General features: G+C 46.7%; 1 protein-coding gene across 2 annotated transcripts in view; it reads left to right on the top strand.

Moving 5' to 3' along the window:
* C12H1orf21 (chromosome 12 C1orf21 homolog) overlaps positions 1-23,009 on the top strand; it is a 188,893-nt gene extending 165,884 nt beyond the window's left edge. For both annotated transcript variants that reach the window (XM_053915768.2, XM_024552706.4), the window contains exons 5-6: positions 4,135-4,195; positions 22,213-23,009. In XM_053915768.2, coding sequence (XP_053771743.1) covers positions 4,135-4,195; positions 22,213-22,251 — 100 coding nt within the window. In that variant the 3' untranslated portion in view covers positions 22,252-23,009. The remainder of the gene's footprint in view (positions 1-4,134; positions 4,196-22,212) is intronic.

Genomic DNA, 23,009 nt, shown 5'->3' with positions numbered 1-23,009 from the left:
TTTTTTTAAAACAAAACAATGAGCTAAAAGTGAGCGTGCACCATGCGGGAACGACATGCAAGGGCGTGTCACAATGTGGGGATCAGGCCTAGCCCCGCTTCCCTGAGGTACAGCAGGGGGAAAATAACCATGATGAGCATGGAGAAATAAGTGTGTTGGGGCCAAGATTTGCTGGGAACCCAGTGAATAATTGAATTTCATTTTTGAATAATTGAATTTCAGTTTTATCAGGGAATCGGGGCCTTGCCTTCCCGTACTTTGCTGGCTTAAGTTTTTTTTATTTGGAAACTTTTTAAAAATTCATTGAACATAACAGCCACGTATCTTTCAGCTCGAAAGCTCATGTGGCCCACCGTCTGGTCATTTGCTTACTTGTCAGTAGGTTCATTCCATCGTGTTATCATCTCTAGTCTCATGAGGCTTGTAAGTCACAGAAGGAAGAGCCTCTGCTGGCTCAGGGTTAACTCACAAGAACTTTGCTCTCATCAACCAGGGGCCACAGGAAGGCCTCCATGAGGGTGCTGGCGTTCCCCAGGTCCAGTTGTAGTTATTACAGAGAAACAGGATTACTGAAATTGTTAAGCCTTGTTCGTTACGTCAGGCACCAGCGTGCAGGCTTTTATAAAGGACTTTCAGACGAGTTCATCTAATTTAGCATCAAGTACTTATACTTTATAAACTAAATCACAAAGAATTCCATTTTTCCTTTCTCACATCTTGAGGAGAGAGAGAGAGCCAGTGTGCTTTTTCTCCTCCCGGCTGCCCGCTCACAGTCATCCAATTGTGCATCAGGCAGCGTTTAGGAATTGAGCTGTTACCTGGGAATCCAGGGACTGTTTCTCACAGTGCAGTTTATACTTCTCAACGTAAAAACTAGCACTAGAGCCACTGTGTTGATGGGGTTCCCATAGGAGAAAAGGACCTTTACCTGCGCGGGAGTCAGTTGATGTGGGCTAACTTATTTCACCAGAGTACATAGTCTGCCCCTGCCCCTGCCCCTGCCCCTGCGGGAGAGACTTCGGGGCTTCTCTCTGAAACAAACCTACGAGAAACAGCTGAGGAAGCCTCCTGATTTCGGGTACCTCATCCCTAGGATGACACCCAGATGACAGGGACCTCGCGCGGACATCCGTGCCACCTGCCGCTGTCTGCCCCACTTCCAGGGACAGCAGAGTGTGTCTGAAAGAGCTCATGTGTGCATCGGGATTTGATAGTACATAAGTCACCTTTCTTCCACTCAGTCTTCTAACACAGGCCACGTACTGCATCTCAAGGGGGCAAGGCAGCGAACCAGCCTGGTACGCAGCTCTTCTTGGTGGGCTTTGAAATGAGGCAGAAGCAGGCAGAGTTGCTGAAACGCTCTCAGACGAGGAAGCATCAGGCAGCATTTCTGTACTGAGGTGTAATCAGAGAGAGGCACCCAACTGAAGGAAGGCCGGGTACCCCCATTTGGTTAGCACTGTCTTTCAAAGGGCAGGTGTAGACACAGAAATGCTCGTTCACTTCCCAACTTGTACCTCTACCCCAGAGTAAGGTTAATAGTTAGTTCGGGACCCAGGGGGGGTTGGAAATACCCCGTCTTGTCTAATTAATTCTGGGTCGTGTGGCTCTTGTCCAGTTTGCTTTAAGCAAGGGTCACCTGTTTTGTCTTGTTTGTACATGGCTACAAAGCATGTGTTAAACCACACAAAGCTGAAAACACTGAGCTTTCGGTTTTGGTTTTTGCTTTACTGTCTTGGGGTGGTCACCATCACCTTGGGTCCCACGCTCCTGACATGGACCCCTGAGCCTGGGCATTGTTGACCCTGGGATGGCAGACATCTTTGGAGGGGCCTTTTTACTGAAAACTTCCCCTTTGTCTGACTGGTGTGTGTATGTTGAGTACTAACCACACATCCTCATTCGCATGTTGTGATCGTTCAAGGCAGGAGTTAATGCACGTTAGTCACAGTCATAGAATGTTAGTGCCGGAGGGACCTCGGACCAGCCCGCAGTTTTACAGATGAGGAGTCAGAAGTCTGCGCCTCCCCTCGCCGAGAGACAGCTGCCCCCTGAGGTCGTGGACATTTAAACGGAGACCATGAGATCAGTCAATGTTATTGCCTTCCTGTTGTGTGCAGAGCAATACATGCTAAAAAGCTTAGCACAGAAGTCTCCACAATGAACATCAAATCCTAAAAATGCTGTTTTTATGAGGTCTCTTGGAATTTCCAAGGCAAAGTAACATATATATGGTTATGTATATATCAAGAGAGCTATGTCATCACGCCTTCCTATCTGGCACCCAGCACTGTCCTGCAGCCTTATCCGAGGAGAGCTTGGCCAAGAACAGGAGAGATTCCCAAAACCTGTCTGAGCAGCCCCAGTGGGTGCCAGAATATTTGTGTTCCGGCTCACAAGAAGTCCCCCAGGCTCCCCCCTCGGAGCCTGTTCATACAACTGTAGATGTGGCTCTAACAACCCAGCTGCGCTGGTTCCAAGCATAGAGTAGAGGCAGCGACCGGGCAGGAAACCGAAAGAGGACTCATACCTCCTCTGACAAGAAGAAACGAGAGAAAAGCTCAAACACAGGTGAAGAACACAAGCCTGGAGTTTAGGGCCATTTTGCTTCAAGATGGTTCTCGGGGTTTCCCAGAAGTCTGTTGTGATTTAAGACCCTGGGAGTGGCCGCCGGTCATGAAGTGGAGGTGAAGCAGTGTTTGTGATAGCGCCTCTGTGAGCAAGTGTGCCGCTGAGAAGCCTTGCATCCGAAGTGGCTCAAATAAAAAACGTTTGCCACTGGAAGTAAAACCATGAGGAATCTGGGAAAACTCAGCTATGCTTGATGGCTTCTCTGCCCAGCCAGAGACAGAGGAGACTGTTAAATTCTCAGCATCCCAGATTCCACCCCACCTCCCTGACCTGCGATAACATAGCCTGTCTCTGAAGCAGGGTCCTTACCTTATTTCAGTGATCACGTATGGGAGGCAGATTTACATGGCACATGTACACGTGCTTTATACCCGTGAACGTTGATCACGGCCCAGGTAGGCTTACTGTTTGCCTTTGACATCAGAACTGATGTCATTGTGCCCCCAGATTTTAAATCTCGGTATTACACACAGGGGGAAGCCTCCTTGGAGCCCCACTATCTGTCATAGGAGGACTGAAGGGTTTCGGGTCACTTGTGTCGCTGTCTGTGAGCCCCAAAGGATGAGGCGCCATGCCGAGGACTATGTTGGGTGGGCTGCTCACCACACCTGGACTTGAAGGGAAGAAGCTATTCCAGAGCCACTCTCCCCACCTGCCCCCCGCAGCCACGACAGCCAATAGACACTAACAGCAGGTGAAAGGAACACTGTGCAGTGTGTCTCTCACCCCAGCACCCTGAACCTCCTTGGGACCCACAACTGTGTGCTGGGTAGACACTAGAGTCATTAAAACTTTCCGCCTCCAGGCCCCTTCCTCCCCTGCGCTTCCCATCAGCAAGCGTCTCTGCTCTCCTTACCCATGTGACCACGTTCACCTGGCCACGTCTGCTGTTCAGTGGGGTGGAACAAACACAGACATAGGGCCGGTGCTACCCAGACCTGCCTCCTGACTTCCTCCTTTATTTCAGTAGAATTTCCATCCCAGAAGAGTATGTTCACTGTCGCCAATGCTAATCGGTGTTCGGGGCCAGTGGCAAGTTCTCAGCCCATTTGCTGCCAGCCCACAACTATACAGTCAGCCGAATAGCATGCTGATGCTGACGACATGTAAAACACACATCTCCATATAATAACGAGGGTGTATTTTTGTACGGTTACACACAGGGTGGGAATGTGTCACGTGCTTACTTGCCTGTGCTTTTTCAAATCACAAATTGTGTAGAAAAAATTTGGCACACACCTCCCAGTGACATCACTATAAATAATGTGTACAGTGAAAGGAAGTCGTATTTCTTAAATCGTAGGCATGGATAGACAATTATGAGATGCATTTGTGGGACCGCTGTAGTAACGCTTATTCCTACTGTAACTTCAGGGTATTTCAGTGGCAAAGTCTGCTATAAATAAACGTCTGCCTCCGAGTTTAGGGGCTCAGCATTTTTCTCGAGGGAGGGAGGTTTGTGAAAAAATTGAAATATGCTCTTAACTGCTCTTTGTTTTTCAGCATGCACATCTCTGAGAGCCAACAAGAATTCTTCAGAATGCTGGATGAAAAAATCGAAAAGGTAAGAGTACAATAAAGTATACGTTTCGAGGCTAATTGCCTCGTGAGCTAGGGTAACACTTCTCTGGTTTCTATGTCACCAAGTTATTGTTGTGAGGGGCTGGGTGGAGAGTTAAAACAAAAGTCCCCCTCAATACGCCAAAAAAAAAAATGGGTCTATGAGAATGTCTGAGGTGTAACGGAGCTTCCCAGGACCCTGGGCTACCGTTGATCATGAGTTAAAGTGCGTAAAGCCAGAGAATTGTGTGCACCTTCGTCTGCACTGTAAGCGCTACTCTGATCTCGGACTGCAAGCAAGGAGGTACCTGCCAGGTCTTACCTCGCGCCTCACACCGCTTTGGGTTCTTTGTAAGCATCGCGTGCATATTGCAATCAACACCCACCTGAGGGTAATGGCTGTGAGACATGTTTTATCTGCCTTTTCCAGGCAAGGAAACTGAAGCTTAGAGAGCTCGAGCAACTAACCCAGGTTTGCAAAGTTAACGATAATTATAGTAATTATTATTACTATCCCACTTCTCTGTGGCTCCAAGGCAAAGCCTCCAAGTTGCTTCTCTAGGAAGGTGTGGTTTTCACATTGACAGTAATATGTAAAGTTGATGCATGTGGAAATTGAACCCATATTTATGATTTCAGGGTGCCATGTGCTAATCAACTGAACAAAGTATGGACTCTGGTAACGCTTACATGCTTATAGACTTTAAATTCTTCCATGCAGAGGGGTGAATTTTAACTGTTAGATCAAGTATTACCATTTGCAAGCTTTATTCTGAAGAAGAGTACAATCCTAAATCAGAACATATCGGGACTTTAGCTAAAGCATCATGGACCAGTTTTGCCTTTGACAATTTTTCTGTTTTAACTTTATTTCTCTTTTACTTTTTGTGGTCCTTTGATCTGAGCATTTCCTCATAAATTTCCAAGTTGTTCTATCTGTCACTCAGTGGATAGTAAGAGAGGTCTTACACTCATCAGTATTTCAGCAGCAGGCTCACTCTGAGGATCATCGTACAGTCTCCTAACACACCGCTAAAAGACCAGCGGCTGTCACCAATGGGAAAACAGAGATGGAGAATGAATGTACATGGTGGTGGTTTCATCTACACTGCTCCCTGACTGCGCATAAATACTCGTTTAGGAGGATAATATTTCATTTTAATTTTAGTTTAATTTTGGCTTGTGCATGACTTTTCAGAGGGAACATTTCCTCCAGGACTAATTACCAAGGTTCACAGATTGGTTCAAATGCTGTTCGCCGTGCCGGTAACATTCTGTCTTAGTAACGAGAAGCATAAAAAGAAATGTCTGTTCCCATTGTTTTGGTGAAGATCTTTTCTTTCTCAGTTTGTTTGGATTTTTTTTTCCTCTGCTAGTTTTCTGGCAACAAAAAGATCTGCTTACCAGTCAGAGTTAGTCTGGAAAAATTAAAACCTGAATTGTAATCTGTCATTTAAACAATATATACAAACCTGATAAGGCATTTAAGATGACCTAACACCTTTCCCGTGTGTTCCCAGATTTGAAATTCTACCTCTTTTTACTCCAAACTGAACTTCATTGTCCCATATGAAATGCCATGTTCCTCCTTTCCTTTTGCATCTGGGTGTCGAGTATGATGTGTTCAGCACAACAAAAGCAAAGTTTATAGCGTGATTGCTTATTAGAAGTCAAGTTCCCTTGACAAAGAAGCACTTGTAGAATCAACATAACCAAGCGTTCCCACTATGGAATACATTTCCATTCCACGAAGAGCTATTGTTTAATGTGGGACCTGCAAGCAGTTACAGATTTCTAGAGGAATTTTCTGCCCTCTGTGAACCAAGCTTTCCTGTGTCTCCTCTCTTGTCTGAAGCTCATCCTTCTGAATATTGTATGTGGCCTGCATGTGACTTAACCATTAGGCCTCTAAAAATTAAAAGATTCCCTCTTAATATACATGTTTGGCTTAACGTAATCTTTGCCACCGTTTAAAATTGGAAATTGGAGTCTTAAAAATCGTTCCCAAAACTTTTAAACCATTGCTAAGTATCCCTTTGGTCCAAGCGAGCACGAGGATAACCGTAAATGCAACTCAGATCATTCTTTAGGTGTTATAGGGTTGATTTTAAAAAATAATTAAACTTCAGAGTGTCATGCTGAAAATGGGCAGTCACTCTGAGAGGCCTTGAGCTTTGAGATTTAATCTCTCTCAGAAAAGTCCAGGGATTCCTTTTACTTCCTTAACTGATGAGACACAAGACTGGCGGAAGCTGTAAACCTGCCCTTCCTTGGCGCATCCTTTGCATTTATGGAATGTCTATAAGACATGGCTTGGATTTACTTTTCAATTCTCCTCCGGATACCGAAAGACATCTCCACTCTGTCTCCCTCCAGATAGATAGAAAAGATAAAATAATAATTTTTTAAAGATAGATGTAAGAGTACCATTATATAAAGACGTCGGGACCGTTAGATGGTTTGATATTTACAGAGAAACTTACTTGGGACTGCAGTGTTATAATTCAGAGATTGTCACAGTGCCGGGTTACAGTTAGCCTTTGCGTCACAGATGGATCGGTGGTTTTCTAAGAAGTTAACGGTGGCATAGACAGACAGGTGGCAAAAAAAATGCCTTACACAATTATTTAGCACTTACTGAGTACCAGATATTGTGCTAGTTACTCAGGATAATAAAATAAATGAGAAATATGGGATACAAAATACGTAGGAAACAGTCCCTTGTCAGAGGAGCTCAATTTTAAAAGTGAATTTCTTTAAAAATCTAATTCTTTTACTGATGGAGGAGTCCTTCTCCATCCCTCCACCCCTGGCCCGCCATTGTCACTGTGAGTCACATCCTTCTGTATTGAACACAAGTGTGTGTTGGGTCCCGTGTGAGCCTGAGATCCCTGAAGGAGCAGCTGGCACAGCTCACTGGACCGCAGGTAGCGTTTGGTTGTGCTGGCAGGTCGAAGGCCAGGTCACTGAGCCACCTCTGGACGTGAGCAAGGGAGAGAGTTTGTTGGGAGATCAGTCAGAGTTCAGAAAAGCTTTGTGGCCTCTGTTTGATGTACTTCTGTTTTTTGGGGGGAGAGTAAAAACCCTGTGAAACAATGAGAGGGTCTCGTTTCTTTTGACCTCGTTGTTTCTTGGTTGTCTATCTCATCATCACCCCATTGGGATCTATCGTTGCTGTGGCGCACGATTCACAGGCTCCCGAGCCTTCTGTGAAGTGGTGACGTTTGACTAATTTTACCGCTTAAAGAAAGCGACAGTTTACCGCAGAGGGGGACAATGATTTTAAACACTGTCTTTAGAGGAGAAAGGAGATATCTGGATTATTAAACCTGGGCCTAGGGGAGTTTCTGAATATAGTAGCAAATCCAGATTATACCCAGTTCATTTTTCTTTATTTGGAAATAATTTCAAATTCACAGGAAGTTGGGACACCCGATTTTAACATATGCTTTCTACTCTACATCTGAGTTTACTTGTAAGAAGCAGAAAACGTCAATACATTTTTTTTAAGTACCTGAATATCAGTATCTTCTCCAGGCAAATGCAGGGAGTTATACTTTGCCTAATGGGGTTGTAAGAACAGCTGATGACCTCAGAGTCTCAAAAACAACGCTGAATATTACATGAAGAATAAATATCTCAGGACGATGCCATTTACATCTGGTTAGTTTTTCTCAAGAAAGACTTCTGCAGTTTTGTTGGGTCATTGGGCATCTTTTCGGAATCTCGTAAAAGTTTTAAAGACTCTTTCTATAAAAATGCACATGGTATCATATATACAGAATTCTTAAGCAAAATGTCAGGGTTTTATGATTTCCTGGATCCTGTCCACGGGCCCCAGGCAAAGAATGTGTGGACTTTTTAAGAATGCATTTCATTCATGTGCTTCCCTGGGACCTAGGGCCCAGCTGATCCGTCAGGTCAGCCCCAGTGAGTGACCTTATCCCTGTGCATCTCTGACGTCAAAGAGGATGAGGAAACAGGGCAAATAACAACATGCAAACCCGTTGCCCTGTCTTTCTTACTTCCCTTTCGTCTCAAAACTAACTCACTATCCTTCACCCCTTTTGGATTTTGAGATTCGCCACTGTTGCCTGGAATTATTCAGTGTCACGTTTTAAGGGAATGGCTGAGAAAGAGCAGGGTGTGGATTGAGAGTCAGCTGGTTTTAAAAGATGTGTGTTTATCTGGAGCCCTCTGCATCTGCTGAAAACCCATTTACACTCAGAAATTGTTTGGGTTCCTGAAGCGGCCTGACTCTCTTGGCTCCAGAACTAACCTTGTTGGTGAGAAAGGTCACTGTAGGTCTGCCTTTTTGTATTTCGTCCAAGGGCCCCTCTCTTCACATCACATCAGGTGAATCTGAACACGGTTTGAATGAGGGTGTCAGAGATCAGAAGGTGTTCGCGTTTCTGATCGGAAGAGAGTGACTTGCGTGTGATTGCGAGCCGTGATGTTTGGTTCTGTTTATAAACTATTCCTGTAGCAGGCTGCTTAACCTCAGAGCTGCCACGGAACAAAAAATAACGCTTGGCAGGCGTAGCTAGCTGATGCTAGGTTTGACTTTCTGGGCGTGTGTTTAAAGGCCTCACCAGTGCGTGCGAGTGATGAGAAAACATGTTACTGTTGTATTTGAGATCCTAAAGAATGCCATACGGCCTGTCCCACGTGTGTAGAAGTCATTGGTGTCCCTCCCCCCTTCCCCCCGTCACTTTCGGTGACAACCGAGGCCCTCAGCACTGGTGGAGAGATGCTCTTATCGACCTGCACTTTGGAAGTGGACCCAGCTGCCAGTATCATCCCATTAAATAAATGCCTGCGCCGTGGTTGTCGCTCTTGCTAATACCCGCCCTTTCCTGTGTCTTCGTTCCTGTCACCCCCTGCTTTGCCCTTTGTTTCTCTCCTGTGTGTACCTTTTCTCGTCTGTCAGACACATTAAAGGTGTCGTGACAAGGCTAAGGACGAGTTTTGTTACCTCCCTACCGCATAGCTTTCCACCGTGACTTCTTACCCGTCGTGACAGTAAGCCTGCTGTAGGAGCCGCTGGCGAGGTGTGTGCACGCTCCGGGCTCGAAGGAGCTTAGCATTCCCATGTAGCTGCTCCTCACAGGTGGGGAAGCCAGGAAAGTGAAGCAGGCAACGAGCCTCAGTGAAGTGCAGCACACGCAGCCTCCGCTCACTTTCCTTTTTCTGGAGGACTTGACTCTTAGATGGCTCTCGAGGTTCTGTCAGTCTGGCATTTTAGGGGATAGCAGCCGAGAAGAGTTCGGGTTCTGGAAAAACGCAGTACTGGAATGCAAATAAGAATCGTGCAGTTTTTCCTGAGCGATGTGGCCGGCAAGGCTCTGAGCTCCACAGCAGCATGGGGCTCAGTTGACGGTGTCCCTTTGCCACGAGTGCAAGTACGTGGGCAAGGGAAGGCGACCACGGCACCGCCCAGAGCAGAGAGGCCCAGGGACGTTGCGCGTGTCCTCCCTTTAATGCGTGTCCTCCCTTTGACCTGTGTCCTCCCTTTGATGTGTCCGTGTTCAGCTTCTCCTTCCCATCTTATTCTCCAGCTTCCCTTCTCCTTCCTCCCCATGGCCGTTGTGTGTGGCAGCCCTCGGGGCAGAGGGCACTCGGGGACAGAGAGGGCACTGCCCTCTGTCATGGCCACTTTATTATCTAAGAATGTCCAAGAGGACTGGAGCATTAAGCAGGCAGTTCTGTAAGGATAAGAACTGGTTCTCATTTGCCTTTGTTTCCCCAGAACCTAGCACAGGGCCTGGGACTGAACGGCCGCTTATGAAACTTGTTCGATGAATGAATGGTGTAAATAAGGCCACAGGGCTTAGCAGGAACAAAAGGTCACAAAGGAAGGACCTGTGGCTGGGAGACTCCCGCAGCCAAGGGCTCTCGGTACTATGCGAGGCGCTCCGACAAGGAGCAGCAGAGCAGGTACAGAGCAGGGGCAGGGCCAAGAAAGCGGATCAAGAGAGTCACAGAAAGAGGCAACATGGAGCAGAGAGAGAGAGCCCGTGCCCCACTCCGGGGCCAAATCCAAGGCCCAGCTCCAGCAGCAGCTGTGTGACCCCAGGCTAATCGGTTAACCTTTCTGGTCTTCTGTTCACTCACAAAAAAAAAACCCATGAATGGTAGCACTGAGGTGTCTGGGAAATTTTTTTAAAAAATCACTGCAGAGTCTCTAACAGAGCATTTGAGTGTAGTAATGCTCTGTGATTGGTAGTTTCATTTTCGTCGACGTGGCCTGTATCCATATCACCAAGGCCATTTGTAAAGATCTGGGGGGGAAGCTGTTTGTCGGGGAGGCTAAGACCGAAACTAAGAATGCAGGACTTAACAGCATGCTGGAGCGAACGCCTTCCTGTGGTACAGAAGTCCCCTTGCAGGCAGATTACTAGATGAGGAAACTTTCCAGCACGTTGACCCACCTCCCCACGATATGGTACAGAGATGTTACGGCATGAGATCTGTCGGTAAATAACCTGTAGTGCTGGCTCGTAGCTGTGACAACTGAGTGAGCCTGTGACTCAGTTCCATCAGCCTGGGTCCAGCTGAGTCCCTATATTTTTTTCTCGTTTGAAGGGTTTATTCTTTTTTAATTCTGGTGGGTTTTATAAAACCTGCTTTTAGAAATATTCATTAACACCAGCTTTAAAATGTCTTTAACAACAAAAATAGTCAAAAGTTAGGAAAGGGAACCATTCCCCCTAGCAAAATCATTAAAATGGTAAGACTGATTTCTTTAATTCATTTAACAAGCTTAATTGAAGGGTATTTTTTTGGACCCAGAAATGCGGAATTGGGAGAGTAATGAATTATGAAATTGGATCCTTGCCTTTAGGGCGCTTCTAATCTAGAAGCATACGATTTTGAGTTGAGAGGAACGGTAGACAGTTTTTTATCCAATTTACCCCCAACTTTTTAAACTCCCACTAAACAGACCTCTGTAGCAGAAAATGAGACCTGCCCATTTATATCAGTTGGGAAAGAATTTTGAAGCATCGTATGTTCGATACATTTCTAGAAAATTTTATTCTGCAATATCTTGTCATTTGTGGGACACTTATCCCTCTCTTTGAAATTCTGTTGAGTGGAGACGCATTCTGCTCCTTCCCTACAGGAAGCTCCCTTGTAGCAGAGCCTTCCAGGCTGCCCCCGTCTTAATCCCGTTTTGCTAAATAGACTCAGAAGAGGAGAACCTACACACTCGGAATTGGTCATTGGTGGTTTGGAAGTTGGGCGTACCCTGCTTCCCTTCTGGGTTCTAAACAAATTGAAAATAGATACAGGAGACAGGTGAGTGTCGGGGCTCAGTATCCACCTTATGAATGACCCTCAGAATTCCCAAACGCAGTGTCCACTAAACTAGTTTGGGATATATTTAAAACCCTTAAAACATTAAAAGGATCTGAAACCAGAATATGTAAAGAAGCCCTATTGATACAACCCAATAAAAAGCATCAGCTAAACTTATAGGTCTATATCATTAAAATTCTCTTGTATACAATGAAGTTTACTGAAGCACTCTGTGTAGCAAAACAAAAGAAACAATAACAGCAAAAACAAAAAAACAGAAACAGCCTAAGTGTCTAATGATAGAGGAATGGATAAATAAAAGCCTGTATATTTCTACACTGCAGTATTATGCAAAAGTTAAAGAAATGAACCAGGCGTATATTAGTATACGTAGCAAATCATATTATTAAATGAACAAAGGACCGTGCAGAATGATAAATATTATATGGCCTCACACAAATTTAAAAACACAAAATACCATACACTGTTTACAGGAGGACATTCAACAAATGTTTAGTAAGCACCAGCTGTATACCAGGCACTGACACACACACACAAGCGTGCTCACATTGGTGTGTGTGTTTATACGCTATATTTATAAATGCCCTCTGTTACATATTTCAGACGTCCACACGCACATAAAGCGTAGTTTACTTGATATCGAGTAAATATAATATGAATATGAAAATGAGCTCGAGGGACACGGCAAACCCATGACCAGGGCTGTGCCTTGGGGTGCGGGAAGGGCAATGAGGTGGGGACGTGGCAGCTAGAAGCAAGTGTTACAAAACACTGCTAGCTCGTGTGTCTGAGTGAGGCACATGTAGTGTTTGTTAGTCTTTATACTTCTCTGTACCTTGTAGACTTTTAAAAATTAAGTCACTGAAGACAGGAAATGTCAAGTGGAAAAAAGCGGATGAGGCAGCGGTCGCCGGCCTTGCTCACGCCTTCCGCCATGGCCAGTGTGCACCTGAGTGGAAGGAAACCTTCAGGCTGCACTCACGTGTGGGTGCGGAGCCACGCTCGAAACCACCTGAGACTCTCCTCTTCAGATTTCATTTGAAACCGCTCCTGTTTTTAAGGGCCCTGGTGGTCAAGGCTTCAGAGGCAGTGGACCTCCAATAATTGCTGTTCTTATCGGGCACTCGGCCAAGTGTGTGGCCAACCTTAATTTAATCAGAGCTTCATTAGACTAAATAGCCCCCACAATCCGGTCAGTGCGGCTCGCCCTGTCCTGTCCTATGTCCTGGGGACCTCCCCTGGTGGTCATCCTCCCGAGCTGCTCATTCATTCCCAGGTGTGCTGGGTTCATCAGGTTCCATAATGGAGTCCCGTGGACCCTGCTCTTCTTCCTCTTCTGGGGTGCAGCTTGGTCCCCTGAGTCATGTCCTGCAAGAGGAGGGAAGCCAAACCGACATGTTCTGTTCAACCCTGGACCCGGAACGCCCCCTCCTCACTGCTCCCTGGGCCTTCTCTCCCCTGTATCTGGCTAGTTCATATTCTCTGCCTTCTATGAGTAGAGACTTCCCATCAATGGCGGCAGTTCTCCTCCTGGCCTTATGCACATCCCTCCTATTCTGAAAGCAAAGAGAAAAAGGGAGGTGAGCGCTGTGGTCCAGCAAACAATGTCGCTGCTCTGTACGGGGAGGAAGGAAAGGAGCCACCTTCTCACACTCTCTCCTCTCGGGCCTGCTAGCCTGTGGAGCAGTGTGAGGGGCAAACCCAATATCCTCCAGTCTCCACCTGGGACTGGGTGGGTCTGTCCCCATCCACAGGGCCTTGGCCTTGGGAGGGGAGGAGATCAGGAGGGTCTGCTGGGTTCTCTACTCCAGCAAGAAAAGAGATTCCCATCTGACTCCTGACTGTGCTCAGTTAAAAACTCTAAGGAAAGGAGGTATGTGCTCAGTCTCCCCAAACCTCCAACCATGTCCCACCTAAATTCAGGGGCATAGCAACTTGTTCAGAATAAAGAGCTCTGTGGAGTTTGTCTAGAAGGCACATCTATGGATCGAATCCCCGACTTGCTAAAGCCATTGCCCTAAAGGAAGTGAGCCATGGAGGAGACCCGTGAGCCTCCGGTCTATCGAGTGGGCTGTCCTGGCTGGGGGAGGAGAGGCTGCTCTTTAAACCTGAACTTTTATACCTGAAAACAGACTAATTAAGACCTCCCTTTGAATTAAGCCCACTAAATGGCTTGTAAATCTTCCACAAATAATTCCACTAAAAAATTATGGTATATCTAATATCATCGTAAGGAATCGGTTCCAACAGGGAAACGTTTAATAAGAAAATTCAGTGGAAAAAAAGTAAAATAAAAAATTGTGTCTATTACAGATTGAAATGATATTAAAATGGCACACCTGTGGACAGAGAGTTAAATGAAACGTGAACACTCCATCCACTAGGAAGAGGGGGTGCTAGGAAAATTTTTTAATTTAATTTTGATTGTGATGGACGGTTTTGTTGTCTGTGAAATAAGAACAATTTTATGAAATGACATTTTGGAGGCACGCTCTGGTCCCAGCTTGAGAGAAATGTCTCTCAAGATGGAAATGATCGCTGCTGTTTGAGGGAGAAGGCCAAACCCTCGACAGGTTAACCTCTGAGCCCCTGACGGTGGTCCTCGTCCCTGCAGCAGCCCACAGGCCAAATCTGGTGCACTGGATGAGAGGGCTACACATAGTTAAAGAGTGGAGGGGGGGGGGGGCGCGAACACAAAGCAGAATAATATTTACTGACATGTGAAAAATAATGTGAACTTGCAAATTCCGTGTCCATAAATAAAGTTTTATTAGAACGTAGCCGTGCTCTCTCTTTTTTTTCTTTTTTTTTTGCACTTATCTGTGGCTGCCTTCACGCTTACGTCACCAGAGTTGAGTTGCAGTTGGGACCATGCAAAGCTTAAAGTATTTACCGTTTGCCTCTCGACAGAGAAAGTCACCAACCCCTGCTCTAGGACATCAGGTCCATATGGCCTAGAGACACGGACGCCCCACCTTCTCCATCCTTGCTTCTCTTTCCCTTCACTCCTGCTCACCTCCTCGTGGGCCAAGGGCATCTCTGAAGTCATGCTGAGTGCCAGCATCAGATAAAGCTTGAGAAACGATGCGCCTAAAGCTTCTGAAATATCCTCCTTTTTTGTCCATAGACTGAGGGTTTGGGTTTAATAAACTCTTTGTGGGGGTTTCAAAGCTGCTTAGTTAATACTTATTCTCTCTTGGAGATGAAACGCCCAGCATCCTAGAATTGTTGTCACTTCTGTAGTTATCCTGGTGATCCTCCTGGTGTCCAGTCACAGGGACAATTGGAGGCTGTCCCCCTCTTGCCGCCCATTACAAATGAGACCTGAGTCTAATTAGAATGAAGCCCGTTAGTTAATGCCTCGATTGATTTTTCTAATGAAGGAAGCCGGGGGAGGGGACTTGAACAGCACAGCTAATTACTTTGCGTTCCTTCGGCATTTGTTGGCAATTGTTGTCGGACCTTAAACGGAAATGCTGCTGAAACGCTCGCTGACTGGTGAGGCCCTGCCACGTCCAGCCCCGAGGACGGGGACAGAGCACTGGCCTTGGGCCACAGCCTGACGGGAGGAGCACTGACCAGCAGCCCCTGGGGTGTCCTTCACTCCACTTCTCCACCCTTTCCCGCCTCCTCCTCATCATGTTTGCTCTGGATTCTAGTTCCTGGTTCCCAGATGTTCCAGTGGTAGAATGCACCTCTCCCGCCCTGTTATTCCTGGTTCAGGGACCAAGCTTAAATGTCCAGATTCTCATAGAAACTTGGATCTGAGGCTGTCTCTGGACGGTGATTCACGGAGGAAAAGGTTGGGGGTGGGGTGTTGGGGGGGCAGAGACTGAAGATGGGCCAAAACACAGATGCGGCAACTGTGTTTCATTACTCCAGGGCCTCTTTGGTGCTTGGAAAGCCAGCCAGCCACACAGTGCAGGGTAGAAGGTTATGCAGGAGGCCTAGCTGAGCCAAGAAATGGAGACTCAGGAAGCCCACAGTTGGAAAGAGAGGGGGAAGATAAATCCCAAAAAGGAAGCAGAGCATCAAAATAATGCCAGAAACTAACAGGTGTTCCAGAATCATCCTGAGTGGTAAAGGAGAGGAGAATGAATTCTTCAGTCAGTCAGTCAACAAACAAGAACCTGCTTTGTGACGAGTATAACAACTCACACTTCCAGAGAGAAATAAGCCCCATTTAAACAAACTTCCATAATGAGCCTTCATTACAAAAACTCATATTTGCTTACTCTTTATCAGCTGCTCTTTATCTTGTTCAAGAGGGCTGCTTTTTCCAGTGGGGTTTGGAAAATGTTGATAATTTGCTTCACTGGTCAAAGTCCCAGGACACCACCTGTATCACATCATTCAACAGCCTCCATCCTGACACACTCACACACACTCACACTCACACACACACAGCACGGCCTCCCTCCATATGCCCAAGTGTCCATAACCATGCGACAGGGGCCACACAAGGATTCCATCAGGTATCAAAGAGACGTCTTGGCTAAACTTGCTATAAAACGTGGTGGGGGGGGTGGAAGGACCACTGGGAGAGGGAGAGACCAATTCGCACTCAAGCAACTGGGGGAAGTGCCTCTTGAAGACAGGGTGTTGGAGCGAGATGGTAAAGGCGAAGGAGACATGGAGAGGAGGCTGCGAGGGGTGTGCGAGATGAGAACAATACGTGTGAAAACACAGTGTTACCCAAGAAGGACCTTCCTGCTTGGGACCTGCGGGTGGTTGGTCCCGGTGGTGCTGGAAGCAGCGAGTACAGGAGCTATATTTTAGGGGGATTTCCACCTGCAGGAGGTGTTCAATTGATTTTTTTTATGCCTAAAAAAGGCTGCAATGAAAATATGTGTACATATACTTTTAATAACCTTATGGAGGTATAATCTACATACCATAAAATTTACTCATTTGACATGTACAATTAAGGGAACTTAGTAAATTTACCAAATGGCACGACCATCAGTCACCACGCTCCAGTTTTGGAACATCCCCATCACCTCAGTAGGACCCCTCCTGCCTGCCAGTAGTCAATCCCCATCCCCACCCCCAGCCCAGGGAACCAATGCATATATTTTTTTAAAATGTGTGTTTGGGAGTTTGTCTTTGATACCGATTTCTGTAAAGAAGGGTGTGAACATTTTTATGACTCACAATCGCCCAATCACTTCCCAAAGCAGCTGCTCCGCTGCACGGCGAGGCCAGCGGGGCATGAGCGTCACACTTCACTGTGCACCCTCACTATGGGCGTGGCCGTTTTTAAGTAATGTCTTGTTGTTTTCAGTTGTACTTTCGATCACCCAAGTGGACCGTTGAGCTGGGTGTGCGTGCGCTGGTTTTACTTTGTCCTGAAGGAGTTTCCACATCGTGCGGGTCCCTCGGAGGGAGGAGACACTCTCACTGTTCATTTTGTGTGCAGGTGTGAGCTTCTCACGTAGCTTCGATCATTTACACATCACACGCTGCAGGTGTTCTTCCCACTGTGGGATGAGCCTTCTTATTTTGTTGCATTATTTTTTGATGTGCAAAATTTCGTTTCTGCAAAACACGATCAGATGAGCTCGTCTTTGTATTTTTCCTTTGAGGCTGAGCATTATCTCCCTCACCAGAGCTTTGGTAGAAGTTCAGTTTTATATTCTGTTCAATGATTGCTAAGATTTAGCACATAGATTCTTCGGGATTCCCTTTGTCAGATACTTAATTTTTACATGTGTTAGGCTGTGCTTCTGTGATATTTTATTCAGTGTTGGTAATATTTTGGGTGGGTCCATTTTATAAAAAAAACACATGGAGAAACTGACATACATGTAAAGGAGGGAGGCCTGGATGGCAACTGTGTTATTCGCAGGTAATGGACAGAGGGATGCTGTCAATCTGGGGTGACCCATCCTCCGGTCCCAAGGGTGCAGACTAAGCCGCTCTGTGGGAAGAGGCAGGGTTGGGCTCTGCCGCTGAGCAGTTTCACGGGCATCTTGGAAAAGCGTCTGACGCATTCCAGACCAAGAGAGAAGCTTCCCTGTCTGGAATGCGGTAAAGGGTGGCCCATCCTACATTAGGTGCAAGGTTGGAGAGAACTGCCAGGTCCTCTTCCAGCTCCACAGTTTCCGAACTGTGTAGATATTTGTCATTCTTTCACTCATTCAACAAGTATTTATCGAGCATCCGACATGCTCCCGACACTAGTCCAAGTCCTGAGGATGCGGCAGGGTATCAGTCAGTCTCTGCCCACTGGTTACTTCTGCTCAAGGGGGAAGACTGACGATGAAGAACTGAATTAATGTATTGGTGATGTCAGGTAATGACAACTAATATAAATAACAATGAAGCCGAGCTTAAGAAGTGCTATTGGGTATAGGGTGTTCAGGGAAGACAATGAGGTGACATTTCTGCAGAGATTTAGAAAATGGGAAATGATGTGTGAGGGCTGGGGACTGGGGAGCCAGCCAGGAAGGAGGAAGGCTAAGCACCCAGATCCACCGCCAGATCAAGGACCTGAATGTAACCCATAGGTCCAGCTACGGGCCTCATTTCTCAGCCAAGCAGCTTATGAATTATTTATTGGTGGATCTATTGACCTCATTTTTCAATATCATCCTAAGAGCTATAATGTATCAAGTACCTACCATGTGCCAAGCTTTGCTAAACACCTTATGTATATCACTTCTAATTCCCCACAAAAACACTGTTAGATCTTACCATCTCCATTTTAAAGATGAGGAATCTGAGGTTCAGTGTTCCCTTTCAGTAATTTTCATCTAGCTCTAACCTACCCCATTGGGGAAGTACACAGTTCACAGGTAATTGTTATATGCCTGAGGTGTATGTATGAGGCCCAGTGCAAACCCATCCACAAAAATGTACTAAAGCTTAACATAAAATCTCACCTGAAACTGGACGGCCCTAGGCTATTTGTCTACTTAAACTTGAAGAAGTACTATAGGGACTTTGCAGGACAAATGTAGTATTTGAAGTCACTCATTGAGCATTCCTCCTTAAACTTGCAGAATTTAAAATTAGTATAATGTCCTTTCCTTTGCCTGCTCCTTAAAGTCTCTAATTCTTAGCCTAGATATGTCAACAAACAAAAACTTTTACCCTAGAACCCTGGAAATGTATGTTTTGAGTTGACCTCAACTTCTCTGAGTTTCCCAGAAAGTAATGCAGACAATGAAGAAGATGTAGGGTATTCCCTTCAGAGGAAGGATGGGGTCAGGGACATGTCAGTAAGCAAAAGCTGCAATTTCTGGTGTCTGCACCGCAGTGCCCACGTGGTTCTCCCAACAACCCTTCCTTGTCAGCATCCTCGGTCGTTTCCGGTCCTCCAGCTGGCGGGGGCCTCGTAGGGATTTTGCTCTCCGTAGCTTTCAGTGGGGCCTTTGCACAAGAGCAGAATTGTGTCCCACAGTCCCTGGTTCCAGAGGCGCAACGCGTCTTTACAAAGACCTCCGTTCTGCAGTCCTGTTGGGGGAAAGGGCGCGCTTAGGCTCAGAGAATGGCTGTGTATTTCCCGAACCCGGCTACTCCCACTTCCTGCTGTCTGACAGCTGAAGGTTGGAAGGTCCTCTTTTTAGCACAGCTCTTTAAAAATTTAAATGAGATATGAAGTCAGTTACTGAAGCCAGCCAGCTCCCTGATCTGCCCCAGTAGGGCTGGAGGAGTGCAGGTGGGCCCTGGGTGATGAGGCCGCACCAGCCCCAGCTCTCGGGTTCCCCTTTCTTAAAAGGACACCAGCCATCTGAGGGCTTGCACTCTCGATGGTTTTGATTTCCCAGTTTTCTGTTTATAACATATTAGGTTCTCAGAGCTGCTGACAGGTGATAAGAACAAAAATGAAACTGATTTGAATTTGAATTTGAATTTAGTTATCAACTACAGTCATAGCCCAAAAAGCAAGGATTATCCTGGGCTCTTGGGCTTGTCGGAGGGTTGCCCACAAGTCACAGGGCGCCACTCCCTGCTCACAGGGCTGGTGTGAATACCATGAAACAGTGTCTGCAGGGCGCCGGACACAGTTTTCCTTCCCACAGCAATTATAGCAATTTCGGGGGAGCGGATGCTTGGGAAGTGAGAGCTGCCGTCTTGAGTTCACACAGAGGTTTCTATAGATTTGTTCCTCCGAAGGGGGCGCTTTCTTACGGGAGCTGTGAACTTGGAGGGTCTGAAGTGCGCCTTTTGCTTCATAACCCTGTGACTCACTTACAGAGTTGGAGACACGTGTGTGTGTGTGTGCGCACCTGCCCATCACTGGGTCCCAGTCTTCCTCGTGGATAAGGTGTCCTCTGAACCCCACGCTGGCCAGCTGGGCCTTCACTTCGATTCGAGGCCTCCCTTAGATGTAAGAAGGGAAGGGACTCAGGCATCTGCCATTGGGAACGTGACATTCTGGCCTGTCCTGGGTGCAAGGCTGAGGTGGGAGGAGGGACTCCCTGACACCTGTCAGATCTCAGTCGATGACCAGAGTCCTCACCTGACAGCCACATGGGAGGAGGTCCCTATCCTGCTGCCAGGGGACCGGACAAACACGAGGTTTAATGGCCTCCGTCATTACCGCAGCAGCGAATATTTACTGGCCACCTGCCAGACACTGTGGTTTTCCCCTTCAGTCCTGATCGCAGCCCTGCGAGGCAGAGACCGCGATTATCCCCAGGAAACCACAGCCCAGTGATTTGCCTGAGGTCACACAACCGTGTGTGCGTGCCACATACACCCTGGAAAGGTCCTCTGTCCTTTAATGAAAACTCCACGAGCCCACCCGTCCCTCCAGCTGAACATCCTGCGCGCGCACACACACACACACACACACACACACACACCCCGCGCAGAGCGTCTACGGAGAGCCTCACCTGGCAGGTGTGCAGAGTTGTGCTGATGTGTTCGGATGTGCGAAATAAACTCCCAACTGCCAGGGCCCACAGCAGGGTCCCTTCCGGCTCTTCACCATGCGGCCCAGGGAGTGTTTTGTGAGTGTTCTGGGCCCAGGCTCGGGACGGGTCACCACTCGCTTGGGAGGGGTCACCAGGGAGGCCATCAGTGTGGGGTGACTGCTGAGTGTGCACTTCCCTCCTCAGGGAGATCGGTTGCCCAGGTTCTCTGCCCAGAAGGTGTTTTCATGCGGCAAGTAAAACAAGGCTGGTGAGGACACTGGGGCCAGACACTCTGTAAGGGGCAGGGGCGGGGGCAGGGCCAGCAATCTGACGTTGGAGGAAAACTATAAAGCATGCCAATCAGTCAGTCGCATTCCCAGAGAACAAGCAACCTGGGCCGTGTAGCCTGGGAACAGGCCGCCCCTGACGACTTCATTGTGTGGTAGCGTTTTTCAGTTTATCAAATACATGTATACATGCCTGCACACGTACATACAACATGTATAAATTATGTGCCAGGGAGTATTGAACTGCTCACTACTATTAACTCATTTAACCTTCGGCAACCGTGCGAAGTCGGTACTGTCGTTATCCTCAGTTTACAGGTGGGGAAACGGAGACACAGAGAGGCAACTTAATCCAGATCCCAGAGCTGGTACATCAGAGCCAGGACTGCCCCCGCCAGGCGATACAGTGATTCATCACGATGATGCTTAACTCCTAGGAGAATGTGTAACATTTCCAATATGCAGATATTGTGACAAAGAAACACGTGATACATTTAATAAATAGCTTTATGCAAAATTATATCCTTTAAGTTTTAGATAATTTTATGAATACGTTCCAGTTATTTAGAAAATTCTGTCTCTAAAGGAATATCCACCTCCCCCCCCAATTGAAACATGTAGTATGTATTTTAAAAGAAAAAAGTCAACGGAGGCAAACAGCATTAATCCGTGAACTCTTCTTATTGCATTTGCTGGGGTGATACAGAGCCCTTATCTGTGGCACTGTGAGGCAGGAAGGCAATTCATTCCTGTGCTGTCCGTGGTGGATTGCAGACCAGGAAGCCGGGGCTTTGGCCAAGGCAGGGCAGCCAGGTCACACGCGGAGCTTGAATCCTGGCCCTAACGGTGCCCTCCTAGAATGTACATCCTCCTGGAGAAAAGATGGGTTACGGTCAAAAGTAACCACCGTATGGATTCCCTGCTAGGAACCTGTTTTGTTAGCAAACGAATCAGCATTTTTGCCTTTCTTGTGCATCCCACACATACCAAACGTAGTCCTAAAATAGGTTATATCCAGTGAGTCGTTGTTTGTTTGTTTATTTGTTTTTACATCCTGTTTTAATTTAGTGCTTTAAAACAAAGACCTTCCCCTCTGTAAAACAGTAAATTCCAGGCATGGACATGGAGCTGTGAAATGGGAGCAGCCCTGGCCCCAGGTGAAAGGGACGTGTTCGTTCTTCATTTCATTGGCTCTCGTTGGCTCTCGTTGAGGAGAAATTGGTCTCCTGAATGGATCGTCCCTTTGCCAATGTCTCGGTGAAAGGCTGAGTCTTGTATGCGCCTAGTAAAAGTTCTCACCACTATAAAGTAAGGGTTTATTTGGGGCTTGGTACAACTGCCATGCTTGGTGGTGTATGCAGTTCATAAATCGGCATACACTGTTTATAACACATATTTATGACAAATCTATCTCGTGCCTGGTCGTCGCTGATGAAGCCTGAGTTTTTGGTGCAAAGAGACATGTTCTGAGAGAAGATCGATACGTGTAACTGTCTCAGCTCGGCTTTGAATTTCTCACTCATACGTTATTCTTTTCTTTTCCCCTCCAGGGTCGAGATTACTGTTCGGAAGAAGAGGATATCACATAGCACCAATCTAACTCTGAAACCAGGAGCTACTACTACTGTGTATATAGGTGACTCCCCAGTTGAAATCTTTGCAAAGGTCGGTCCTCTCCAAGGAACAGCACTCTAGCAAAAGAAGACCGTTCCATATCGTATGCCCCATTCAATTCCAGTGTTTCCTAATGAACTTGCACAGGAATATTGCTAAAAACAAACAAAAAAAAAAACTGTTACCGAACTTTCTTTGTTGCTGCTAGTTAAAACTTGTTGCAACTTTTCACTTCTCTTGTGTCCAGGTATGCAGCCAAACTCTGCGACTCCACCTTAAAGATACTGTTGGTTTTACAGAGGCTCTCCAACCTATTTTCTATAAGATGAGGTAGTGGTGAACTCAGATATCAGACTTCTATTCTAGACTGGTCCGCTTCTAAGCATCTCCTTCCCTCCCTCCTTCCTCCCTGTCTCTCCCCAGTGGTCCAGAGCCTTGCTTCTCAAGGGCGATGTGGCGCTTGGGGGATGGGATGGTTGCTATGGCAAGCCTTGTTTCTCTGCTAAGAAGTAGTAGGGAAACTGTTACCGATTAAAAGCATGTTGTGACCTGACTCCTGGGAGTGACCCGGGAGCGAGCAGCAGGCTGTTTCCCTTACTAGGTATCTGCTCAAGGATTAAGCTTGCGACATTGGCTTGGCTCTGATGCAGACGGAAGTGTGATCACAATCGTTTCGAATCCCTCTTCCCCACTTTTTTTTCTAAGAAAATAAACATTTTACTGTTTTTATGTA

The sequence above is a fragment of the Desmodus rotundus genome, chromosome 12 (genome assembly GCF_022682495.2).
Source record: "Desmodus rotundus isolate HL8 chromosome 12, HLdesRot8A.1, whole genome shotgun sequence".
Taxonomy (NCBI): domain Eukaryota; kingdom Metazoa; phylum Chordata; class Mammalia; order Chiroptera; family Phyllostomidae; genus Desmodus; species Desmodus rotundus.
The sequence above is the reverse complement of the archived record's forward strand: the minus strand, read 5'-3'. Positions and strand labels throughout refer to the sequence as shown.